Source organism: Diplotaxodon limnothrissa, linkage group LG4, assembly GCF_057381915.1.
Source record: "Diplotaxodon limnothrissa isolate DT_005_m linkage group LG4, D_limnothrissa_male_GT1.1, whole genome shotgun sequence".
NCBI lineage: Eukaryota > Metazoa > Chordata > Actinopteri > Cichliformes > Cichlidae > Diplotaxodon > Diplotaxodon limnothrissa.
In genome coordinates, this window is record NC_140599.1 from 16,427,584 (window position 1) to 16,440,202 (window position 12,619).

Sequence of the window (12,619 nt, forward strand, 5' to 3'; positions counted from 1 at the left end):
CTCGTTCTCCCTCTCCTAGTTTTCTCGCTTCTCTTTGGTAGATTTGTTTAGGGTTTTCAGTCTATGTATTACCTGTTTTACTAACACTGAGAGTTAATGCAAATGCAACATTTGACAATTATCTCCAGGACTTTTACTTGCTTACTCTGTAAAGAGATAAAGGGAAAGTCCCACAAGTGTCTGTGAAACAGCTTTTGGGGGAATTATAATTGATCTCCTAAAAATAAATCACTGTGTATAAATAATGCCTCTTCAGCTTTTTTTACGATTTTGTTGAAGGCCTCAAACTAAACTGAAATAACCAAAATGTTGTCAACTTTCAAAAATGTGTCAGCCTAAGTCTATTTTTCCAAGTAAGAACATGTTTCAGGGGTTCAGACCTATCATTATCGAGAATTTATGTTTTAGGCATTCTCAAGAAAAAACAATCACCTGCATGCCAGAAATTGCTTAGGAATTACGCAGCTCGAGATTCAAAGTCTTCGCGTTTCCTTCATGACCCAAAAATCTTATGTAGCACATCTTTAAACCGGTACAGTATACAGTAATTTTTAAAGGTTTAAACTTCTCATATTTATGTTATATTTCATGTAGACCGCTCTGGCACTGAAAAGGGAAGCGGGCACACTGCGGTTTCTGATCACCCCATAATGTAGCAGATTGAGTTTCATTGTCCAAATATGGTCTGAAGGAAGCAGCAAGCACTGACGCAATCTGGTGTTGTTACTTTAAATGGCTTCAGGAAAGCAGGGCTCCCATTCACGTCATGGGTTTTCCTTTGCGCTGGCCCACTACAGCCGGATGAACTAAATATGGGCATCTGTGTGTGCGTTTGTGTGTGTGTGTGAGAGAGAGCGCAACACACTCCACCTCCCATTTTTCTTTCTTCCTGCAAGAGGAAGCAACACCCTGGGGGGATGGGTGTCATTGGAGAACTCACAGACTGATTGGATTTAACCCTAGAAGTGAAACGTACCGGTAGTTCGTCTCTGGAGTAAAAATGTGACTGAAAAAACAAATAAACAAAAACGATTGAATTTATGCACTTCTTAGTAAATCTGCTACAGATTGCCTGCAAGCAGTAGAAGCTTGTTGAGTGCAAAAACACAGGTAAATAATTTCCTTAGGGAGAAATAATAATAATAATAATAATAATAATAATAATAATAATAATAATAATTATTATTATTATTATTATTATTATTATTATTATAAAAAACCGCATTGTTGCAAATGAACAGTGTCATTAAAAGAGACACTATTGACTCTTTTAAAAAACACAGCCAGACTCCAATTTTTACATTTATTTATGAATTGGTACTAACTGATGTCAGAAAAGGGCCTTTTCAAGAAATTATTGTTTATTCTCTTTTCCATTAATTCACTTATGTGTTATATATCTCTACAAAGATCTCCAATAATGTATATACCTTGGACACTTCATAGACACTAATAACTGTATATAGGTTTATATCATGTGTAATTCATATTTATATTTTGATGGCTCATATTCACTTAGCGCGCTGTTTTACATTATTTTTTCATTATTTCTAGATACAATAAAGCTGACTTTGAATAATTTTAGATATTGTTTATCATAATAATCATCGCTGTTGATATTATTAGTAGTAGTTATCGTTGTTGTAGTAGTTTTATCACTGGGCGAGTTATTTTCTGCTTTGTGTGTGTGTTTTGCAGCTTACAGTAAATAGTCGAGCTTGTTGTGTATCTTCGAGGATTAAAATAGCTACAGTTGTCTAACCAGCTGGTGCACGGCTGTTTGAAACAGGAGTCCGGGTATGAGGCCGGTGGGCGGGCCTCTGTCGTGTGACGCTGCACTGAGTGACGTCAAAGAGGTGATAAATAGCTGTCTCGCGCTTCGTCCGTGTCTGTGTGAAGTCAGAGGGGGAAACACGGGATATACAAACCTTTTGACTGTTTGTCTGGGAGTAGTTTCAAAACAAGCCGTGACATGGAGGTCAGCGCAGAGGCCAAGAGGATCATGGTCGTGGCTTTGGGGAAACTGTACAGCTCCCGCACCCAGCGAGGGGGTCTCCGTCTTCACCGGAGTCTCCTGCTCACTCTGGTCATGAAATCTGCCCGGGACATCTATCATGCGGCCCAGGCGACAGCTCAAAGTGCCGCCCCGACATGTGAACCACAACACCCGGCTGTTAATGTGATAACCACAAGGCCAGCTGCCGCTCAGGGGCTCCAGAGTCCCGCTTCTCACCCAGCTGAAGAGTCACGGACCGCCGGTTCATCCACGGAGCTGCGCTGCGCGCCGCACGCGCACGACCACGCGGAAAACAAGGAGAATGTGTGCCCGTCCGGCCCCGCACAGCACTCCAGGAAAAGACGGGGCAAAGCGGCTGCTGAACCGGACTTTCTGCCCTGCAAGAAAGCAAAACTCGAGCAGGTGAACTGTCATCAGCAGCTCATTGTCAGCTCCGTTTTGAGTGACTATGTGAAGTGCAGTAGTGAACTGCGAACAGCCCCAACCCTCATTCCCGTGCAGACAGCCATCGCAGCGTGTTGAAGACCTGCTGAAATTAAAGGCAGTGAACTTTTTAAGGCCTGGATGTCTGGACGTGTCCATTTTGCAGGCTATACCTGCTCCAGGGACTGGCTTTGGATGGATGACCCAAGAGTCCCAGTCATGGCTGAGCAAGGAAGCCCCGGAGCATGCCCACCATGGAGGTCTCAGTGACTTGTGATCTAATTTATGACCTCACCTGTTCAGAGGCGGGACTATCATTACGCCTTAAACTAGACTGTATGAATTGACTCTATGTACATTTTACACAAGTGTGTTTGGGGACCATGCTGTCAAAACAGCAAATGTACATTTTTACTGAAGTTTTTTTTTTTTTTTTTTTTTTTGCGGGGGGGTGTGTAAAACCTTGAATGACTTTATCTACCTCAGTATTTATTAAACCTTTGGTATCTAATATGAATCTGAAGTCGTGTGTTGTTTATAATCTGTCATATCGTATCGTACAGATAGCACAGTGAGAGACCAAGGTGTTGTGTGTAATGGGTGGCAGGGTGGAGCGCTGTGAGGTGCAAGAAAACCGTGTGAAAGTTGGATGTGGGTGTGTGTTTGTCAGTCTGACAGGAAACTGGCTTGGGTGTTTTCCTCCCCCATGCCTCTTCCACCTCCAGGCTGATTTGCAGAACAAAAGCTGGGACAATTCCAAGGATGGGGGCTCTAAAGAATGAGGAGGGGGAGGCTGTCAAGCCTTTTGACTGACCAAACAAGGAGAACAATCGGGGTCCTGTTGCCATCCAAGAACTACACTGCTGTTTTTTTGTTCACATTCGTATGCATTCCATACGCTCTAAACCTATAAACGTGGATAAAGCTCTTGGCTCTACTACTATTTGAGTGTTGCAGCAATTCACAATTATTTAAACAAATCAAATAATTAGACCTGTTTTTCAGACATTTCCAGATTATTATTTTTTAATCTGTATTTAAAGGTTTAAAAGGCTTATGATTGTTTAGCTCTACGGAAAGCAGTTTGTGAGTTTGTTATGTTTTTAAAACTCAGTATAAAAGTCACAGCATGAAGCAAGTACAACAGGGATTCACCCGCCGCTGTTTTTGTGTTGGGGGAAGGGGGTTAAGCCTGGAAAATAGAAGCAGGAATGTGGGGGAAGTGCCTGTGTGGCCTCCACGAGGCCTCAACTTGTGCAGCTTAGTCTTCCGGCTGAAACCGGAGGGCCCAGAGGGGCTGGGAGGAGTGGCCGGAACTGTCTCTACATGCCTGTGAAAATACACATCAGACACATGAAACTTTTAAGTGCATGTGTGTGGCTTTTCCAGTGCAGACTGCTTCTTTACTCCACCTTCACACTTTTTTTTTTGTCCACACACAAGCTCATTTGGAATTTACATGCTGACAAACTCAAGTCTTCTTCGTGGGGAAGCATAAAGGAACTTATTTATTATATACTTCAGAACTGAAATACAAAATACAGGGGAAAAATAATTCAAATTAGACCAATTAAAGCAACTCAGATGACTCTGTCCCTTAATTTAAAGGTTTGTAAATCTTATATTTTAAGACACCAAATATGTCAAATCACTGTCACATCAGAGACCAACCTCTCCATGATTATCCACCATCCTGCAGCACTCAATACTTGTTGCTTTGCCAACATCTTCAGCTAAATTAGATCTGACTGCTGTGTTAAAATGAGGAAGCTAAATGAGCTGACTGAGCCTTTTCAGGCAGATGTGTCAGCGAGCCTCAGCATAGTGTTGCAGAATGGAGGAGGCCTGTTTAATTACAATTCATTTTTATGCTGAGCAAATCATCATATTGGGTGTGATTATTATGATTACTGAGAATATTGTAGCTGACAGGCATCTGAAGTCTTTACGTTTCACCAGTGAATCGCGTGAATTTCAACAAAACACGTGTTCCTGAACACGTGACCGCTGACTGCCCTTACACTGCCCGGAAGGTTTCTGTGTCTGGTGTTTGTGCTCACACCAGTTGCTGCTGATGGTAAAAGCAAATATGGTTTAATACCACAGTTTTCTTAAATTCTCGAAGGAGGGAAAAAAAAAGAATGAAAACAAACAACAACAAAAAAAGAGAGTAACTGGATTTTATCCATTAGTATGTGAGCAACCCTGATCCAATTTTCATGCAATCATGAGAGCACTTTAAAAGGAGCTGGCCATTTTACTGCGCTTCTCAACTTTTCCAAAGTAATCTCCAAAAAGATAGCAGGGTCACTGACAATCTCTCTGTTCTCTGACTACTTCATAAAAGTCAAAATGTGTAATTAAAGTGTAAAGGTGAAAATTGTAGCATCATCAGTTCTGCAACCTCCAGATCAGGGTCCTCTCTTTTTGTCAGTAAATGGATTGCATTTATATAGTGCTTTTTTGGGCACCCAAAGCGCTTTACAATTCCACTATTCATTCACTCTCACATTCATGCACTGGTGGAGGTAAGCTACAGTTGTAGCCACAGCTGCCCTGGGGCAGACTGACAGAAGCGAGGCTGCCATATCGCGACGTCCGCCCCTCTGACCAACACCAGTAGGCGGTAGGGTAAAGTGTCTTGCCCAAGGACACAACGACCAGGACAGAGAGCCCAGGGATCGAACTGGCGACCTTCCGGTTACAGACGCGGTTCCCAACCCCCCGGTCGCCCAGTACTACAGTACAGTACAGTACTACCATCTCCAAACTCATCGCAACAACCATCGCAAACCCTTTTTATTTTGCTGCTATCCTTCTGTCATAAATCAGCCCTGACAGTCATCTCCAGCTACCCCACCCTGCCTGCAGTCTCTTCTTCACCTCTCTTGTGCACTGTCTGTGCTTCGGGTGACTGACCCCAGGTATTAAAACTTATCTGTCTTCACTACCTCTTCTCCTTTTATATTCACCTGTCTCCTTCTCATTTACACACATGTACTCTATCTTACCTCTACTGACTTTTTTTCCTTTTCTTTCCAAAGCATGCCTCCACCACCTGTCCAGGCTTTCCTCCACCTGTTCCCTACTCTCACTACTGATTAGAATCTAGTCTGTCAAGGTTGTAGTCCATAGAGACTCCTGCCTGACCTCATCTATCAATGTGTCCCATCACTACTGCAAACAAGAAGGGGCTCACAGCCAAGCCCTGATGTAATCCCACCCCCACCTTGAACCCATCTGTCATTCCTACAGCACACGTCACCACTGTTTCAGTGTCCTCATACATGTACTGCACCAGCCTCACAAACTTCAATTCCTCATAGTACCAAATATCCTCTCTTGGCACTTTTTGTTATACACTGTTAAAAAACTTTAAAGGAACACTTTGAAAACACATCAGATCCCAATGGGAAATATTTTGTTGGATAGCTATACTGATATGGACTGGGTAAAGTTTTAGGAATGAAAGGATACCAAAGTGATTAATGGAAATGAAAATTACCAACCTACAGAATCCTGAATTAAAAGACACCCTGAAAATTAGAGTGAAAAATGCTGCAGACTAGTCTACTGTGCCAAAATGTCATTGCAGCAACTCAAAATGGGTTAGGGCTAGCAGTTTATGTGGCTCCTGCCTGCTTTTATGCATGCCTGACAATGTAGGCTATGCTCCAAATGAGATGACGGATGATGTGCTGGGTTGCCAGTTTTGACAAATGCCAATTGGGCTCCTTGTTCCGGGCAGTGAGTACAGGGTCCACCAGATGATGTCTGGCCCTCAGGCAACCCTAATGAAGTCTGTTTTTGCTTGTTTAGTCATAGATATTTATAACAGTGGACTGAGACTTTTTTACCAGTATTCCTGTACTTCCTTCAATTCTGTGACTATCCCACATTTTCTTTGCTAATCCTTCATAAAGTTCTTCGTTTGGTAATACATTTACCTGCTATTTTATTAGGTATACATTGCTAACAAAGTGGTTTTGACTTAAGAGCTGTTCACAGATCTTGGTCCTTATCGACATGATTACATCATGCAGTTGCTGCAGATTTGTTAGCTGCACATCCATGATGTGAATATCTTGTTGCATCACAACCCAAAAGTGCTCTATTGGGATGAAATCTGGCCAAGTGATTATTTGAGTTTTGTGATATGGTGCATTACTCTGCTGTAAGCAGCCAGGAGAAAACGGATACACTGTGGTCATAAAGGGGTGGACATGCTCACCAACAATACTACAGGTAGGCTGCGGTGTTTAAACAATGGTCAGTTGGTACTAAGGGGCTCAAAGTGTGCCAAGGGAATATCCCCCACACCATTACACCATGACCACCAGCCTGAACTGTTAATACGAAGCAGGGTGGAGCCATGTTTTCATGGTGATTAGGCCAAATTCTCAGCCCTAAATCTTAATGCTGCAGCAGAAATCGAGACACATCAGAGCAAGCAGTTTTTTTCAATCTCTCATTGTCCAGTGTTTGTGAGTGGTGCGAATTGTAGCTTCAGTTACCTGTTCTTAGCTGACAGGTGTAGCACCTGGTGTGATCTTCTGCTGCTGTAGCCCATCTGCGTCAAGGTTCAACATGTTGTGCATTTAGAGATACTCTTTTGCATAGCTTGGTTGTAATGAATACTAATTTGAGTTACTCTCACTTTTCTATCAGCCCAAATCAGTCTGGCTATTCTCCTCTGACCTCTCACATCAACATTTTTACTCAGAGAACTGTCGCTCACCAGATACTTTCTCTTCTCCATAATGTTCTCTGTAAACCCTAAAGATGGTTATGTGATAAAATCACTGTGGACCAGGTGATTTAGGATCACTTAAATCACCTTTCTTCCCCATTTGGATTTTCAATTTGAACTTCAGCAGGTTTTCTTGACCACGTCAGCATACCTACACCGAGTTACTGCCATGTGACTGGCTGATGATATATTTCCATCATCCGTGGTTGACGTGCTGTACCTAATTGAGTGTATTTCTTTAAAGTGATTATAAAAAGCAGAGTAAAAGTGTATATATATATATATATATATATATATATATATATATATATATATATATATATATATATATATATATATATAAAAAACATGTGCTTACTTTCACCATGACTGCAAATCGTTTTTGTAATAAAAAATAAACCAGTTGTTAGCTGTTTTTTTGTGATAATATTACACAAAGGTAATGTGGCCAAGAAATATGAGTACAGTTTTAAAGTTCATGTGTGGCCTTCACTTTCTGTGAGTAATGCTTACAAGCGTTTATTTTTCTTGACTGACTGACAGGTGGAGGAAATGGACTGAGAAACCTATGCACTTTCCTAGGGCACACACACACACACACACACACACACACACACACACACACACACACACACACACACACACATGCAAATTCAAAGCTGAAGAGGACTTGGCGCACAAAAAAGAAATGACACAAAGCAGTATGCATTCTCTCTGGATTTTATTCTTTAGGAAGAGTTTCTGTTTGGAATTACAAAATGCACTGGTAGAAATAGCGGTGAGACTGGCTGAGAGTGTGACAGGTAAGAGCGTGAGAGAGACAGGGTAGAGAAAGAGAGAGAGATAGAGGGAGAGAGAGCGAGAGAGAGAAAATAGAGAGTGAGTGAGAGATCAAAGGACCATCAGCCAGTTTTTAACAAGTACATCAACAGTTTTGGCGAGCTCCTCCATCCCTTGACCCTCCCCAACACAAAAGTATAAGGAAGAATACACCATCGTCTGAACTGTACTTTCTTTTCTTTCTTTATATTTTTATTTTTTCTGTTAAATTAAAAACAGTTCTTTTTTTTTCATGGTGTCCTGAACATGGTTGTGCTGTGCCTCAACCCCATGTAACAGAAGAAAAACAAACAGGACTTTGACTCTCACCAAAGTCTCTTTTTTGTGTTTTTACTCTTTAGATTTTTTTTTAAGTTTTTAAAACATTTTTTGTTTTCAAAAATAGAAGGAAAAAAAGGAAACATTGCTTTTTTAAAAACATCTATTTATATATCACTTTTTTCTTTTCTTTTTTTTTTAAATTCCTCTGAATTAATTAATCTGCTTTTTCTTTTATGTCCTGAAGATGACTTTTTAACCCACGGTGTGGCATGCACATAGCACATGCATTTCTGGAACTAGATATTTTTTCCTTTTTTAAAATCTTTTGTACTTGAAAAACGAACAAAAAGAAAAAAAAACATTTTTTTTTTTAAATTTATGTATTTTTTTTCCCCCAGTAGCGACTTTACATTGCTTTTTGAAGACTTTGTGTGGTTAATCAGCGTGTTAGTGGATTTTACTGCAGCATATACACAAAGATGGAAGGTGAACATTTTGGGGCTTTGCACGTTCCATTCAGTGGAGGGGGCAGGTGGGAGGGGCTTTACTGACATCACACACGCACGCACACGCACAACCACAGAGCTGAAGGTCGTTACAATGATTTGATTTGAATGTCTTAAGATTTCAGAAGAGTTCTGGAGAATTTTTTAAAAAAGCATTCAGAAAAACAAAACATAATTTTATTTGAAACACACCCACCCGTGTGCATACATACACGCAAAAACCCACTGACACACACCACAACCAGGAGCTACATACCTTAGTGTGCTTTCTAATTTTACATGTAGTGATGTGAGAAATATTTTTTGTGACATTCCACTGAGGTTGGAAAGACACTAATAGGCAGTGTTTTCTATTTTTTTTTTCAATGCATTCTCTGGTCAACATGTGATAGGCCTCCAGGTAAGATGTGGGTCAAGTAAAAGAATGAGAGAAAAAAAAAGGAACTTAAAGTAAAAAATAACAGTAATGTTGGGTCTGACGTTGGTGTGCGTTAGTGAAAAGTGTTAGTTTGAGGCACACAGAGAGAACTGAAACTTATACAAGAGTGATACACACAGAACGCAGGTGATTTTTAGGACTACAGCGAGGCCCAGGCATCCTTTCTCCAGCCCATCTGCTACAATACGACTCACACACCTGATTTTTACACAGATAAGGCGGTCTACTAGCGAGAGAATGAGCTAAACTGCATTTTTGGTGCACTCACTGTATAAGTATAGTGAATAGACCGGGACACTATTTGTCACACAGCGCCATCTGTAGGTCAAAGGCGATGGCGAGTGGATTGTAAAACCTGCAATTCAATGCATTTTGATGTACAAATTTCAAATAGTTATTAACTTTGAAGAAGACTCAGAGTAAGAGGACAGCTCTGTCCTCCTGATAACTCATTCTCCCACAGTGTAGTGGTGTGTTCCAGCGCCACCCAAGGGTTGGAAAAAGGATTATTTTCAAATCTTCAAAGATCAAAATAAAAACAAGCACACAGAAGAAAATATAAGACCAAATATGGAGAACTCGCCTCATTCTCACGCTCATCATGATCTTTACAAACGATGGTATAAGTTTATCCCTTAATACGTTCAGCAACAAAGAAAACAAAGATGAAGAGTTTCTCTCCTTTCTGCACATTTCTATTGGTCTCTTTCTGCTGCCTCTGTGTTAACCCCACACCCTGGAAGACTTTTGAGATGTTACTGATTTGTCAGACATAATTCACCATATCCATGTTTATACCCTGCGTCCCATTAAACCATTTTTTTTTTAGCCTTAATTACAAAAAAAGGTAACTTCCACAAAAATAAGTACAATTCCAGCTGTATCAATGGCAGGCATTTGGCACGGAATAGACAGTAGACGAGCAAGCAGAAGAGTTATCATTTTGTTCCCTCTAGATATACATACAGTAAATATCCAATCTCCATGTAACTTTCGGGCCACTGGTGTTTTTAGCATATGTGAAGGTACAGAGAGAGGAATATCATTCAGAGGAGAGAGAGAGAAAAACAGAAAGCACTTTTAATCATAAATAAAAAAAAGAGAGAGAAACCCTGCAGACCATAACAAAAAAAACAGGACTGAAGAACATTTTCCCTCTGCAAACAGTAGATTCTCAGTGTTGCTATTATTAGTATTCTTTTGTATCATTCATGCAGGATTCCATAGAGTGTACAACTCTGCAAGTCTACAAAAAACGAAGCTGTGTGGGGGTGCAACAGAAGATTCAAGCTTCAATGTTTTGAAGAAGTAGAAGAGAAGGAGGAAGAAGAAGCAGCTCCAGGAGTAGAAGAAATACTGCAGAAAACAGTTTGTTTCTCTGTTTCTGAAACCCATCCTCCACTATTTTTTTCCCTCTCATAGGTCATAGGTTGAGGTTGGTTAAATTGTTTCTGGGAGGAGTGCAATCTCTCCAGATGCACCCATCCTCTCCTCCAGATGTCCACGGAGGGACTCGTCGACCCCCGTGCAACACTCCCCAACTCTCCCACCCACTTAGCCTCCCTCACCTCTTACAGGTGGAGGGCTCTGTGTCAGGTTTATTTGTATTTAAAAACACAGATGATAAAACTCATCAATATTCAACTGGTGGCTGGGAGGGTTGGTTTGAAATCTTTTTGCAGCTAACTTAACAGAAGTTAGCTCAGAGAAGCAAAGAAAACAAACAAACGACAACAACAACAAAAAAAGAGGTCGCTCATTTTTGTCTCTGACTGTAAAGTGTCTTTTGTCGAGTCGCAACTCTTGACATCTTGTAAGTGGCTATAGCTCATGGCCAGAGGCATAATTTAAGACACAAAGACTAGTGTCTGACGCTCCTCCAGTTTGGTCTCATTTGGCATCAAAAGAAATGATCGACAAGACGCGAGCAGAACGTGGAGGTGTTTCGTTACCTCCTCGTATCGCTTTTGGATCTCCAGATTCTGTCTCTGCATTCTTGTTCCATCCCATGACACCGGTTGTTTCATGTAGCTCACCGTCACTTAGACAGCAGTGGAGGAGAGGGAAAAACAAATCGAACAGGCAAGAAAGAAACGTTTATATTTTTTTCCCTTGGCAGTCAGTGCTCTGGCTCATCTTCTTTCGGTATTTCAATTTTTTTTTCCTTGTTAAGTCCCACCCCCTTCCCCAGAGGCTAGCACCAATCGTCATCCTCCGTTTCACTGTAGGGTTCATGCAAGCCTTTGCGAGGACCCCTTGGATGCCCAGCCGGAGGAGGGACCTTGTGGGGACCAGTGTGTGGGGGTCCGTGGACATGTGTGGAAGGTGATGAAGAACGATAGCCGTTGGGTAGCCGGCGCTGGGCGGCAGACTGAACTTGGCCCTGCACAGGCCCTGTCAGAGCCGTTGTTGGCGGAGGCGCGTGATGAACAGTTCTAGGCGAGGTTCGGCTGGGCTGAGGATGGGGGTTGTTGACTGGGTGTGGCTGTGGGGGAGGTAGGGGATGGGGGTTATGCTGCTGTGGTTGTGAGGGAAGTGGCAGTGGGTGGTTGGCATGAGGGTGCGGGTTGCCCCCCTGCACGGGGTTTGGCTCATAGGCAGGTGGTTCATGATGGGGCTCGTAGTCCTGGTAGTCCTGGTTGTAGAAACATCCATCCCCTTCTATAGAGCCCCCTCCTCCACCTGTGTCTCCCCAGCGCAGTGGGGGCTGATGACGTGGTGTGCCATGGTGGCCCAGCTGAAGGCCAGCGGGGGGAGGACCCTGGCCTTGGGAAGGTTCTGGAGAAAAGCGGCGAGGGGCAGGAGCTGGGGCTGAGGGTCTGCCTTGTGCCACCCCAGGAGGGGTGGGCATAGCCTTACGGACTACAGGGGAGTAAGTAACATGGGGCCGGGGTGTTGCCGGGGTCTGAGGCAACTGCCGACGGCCCCGCCGCGGTGTACTGGTCCCCGAGGTTGAGGGGACAGGGCTTCCGCTGACTGAACTACTGCCCTACACAAAAAGTGAAATAAAGCAAATAAAAAAAACGAACCACAAATTCAACGACAAAACATGTAGAATAAAGTAGAGGATGGTAAAGATTTAGCGTGAAGCCAACAGAGAGAGAAGGAAAAGAACGCAAGACAGAGAGTCCAGATAGAAAAGCAAGAAAAGGACCAGAGCAAGATCCACAGCAACAATAAGAATAAAAGCACCATCCATAAAAGAGTGGCAGAAATGAAAGGCATTAAAAAGGAGCAGAGCAGATGATGTGGATAAAAAAGATGAGATTTCAAACAGGACCATACATAAAAAAGCAACATGTTACGCAGAGGAAAGAAAACAAAAGACGACAGGAGAAAAGAAGGATAAAGGGTTGATTTCCAGGATAACAAATGCAGTACAG

General features: G+C 42.3%; 2 protein-coding genes across 2 annotated transcripts in view; one reads left to right on the top strand and one right to left on the bottom strand.

Moving 5' to 3' along the window:
• Window positions 1-1,899: 1,899 nt before the first annotated feature.
• Window positions 1,900-2,884, top strand: ier2a (immediate early response 2a). The gene has a single exon (XM_085352310.1). It carries the CDS (start codon window positions 1,973-1,975, stop codon window positions 2,537-2,539), a length of 567 nt encoding a protein of 188 aa, XP_085208436.1. The 5' UTR covers window positions 1,900-1,972; the 3' UTR covers window positions 2,540-2,884.
• Window positions 2,885-11,430: 8,546 nt separating this feature from the next.
• Window positions 11,431-12,619, bottom strand: part of cacna1aa (calcium channel, voltage-dependent, P/Q type, alpha 1A subunit, a) — an 89,775-nt gene continuing 88,586 nt past the window's right edge. Inside the window, exon 48 of the mRNA XM_085352311.1 lies at window positions 11,431-12,225. Within this exon, the coding sequence (XP_085208437.1) occupies window positions 11,431-12,225 (795 nt within the window). The remainder of the gene's footprint in view (window positions 12,226-12,619) is intronic.

Coding starts and splice junctions, on each gene's coding strand:
- ier2a (XM_085352310.1), top strand. CDS start 1,973: ATGGAGGTCAGCGCAGAGGCCAAGAGGATCATGGTCGTGGCTTTGGGG.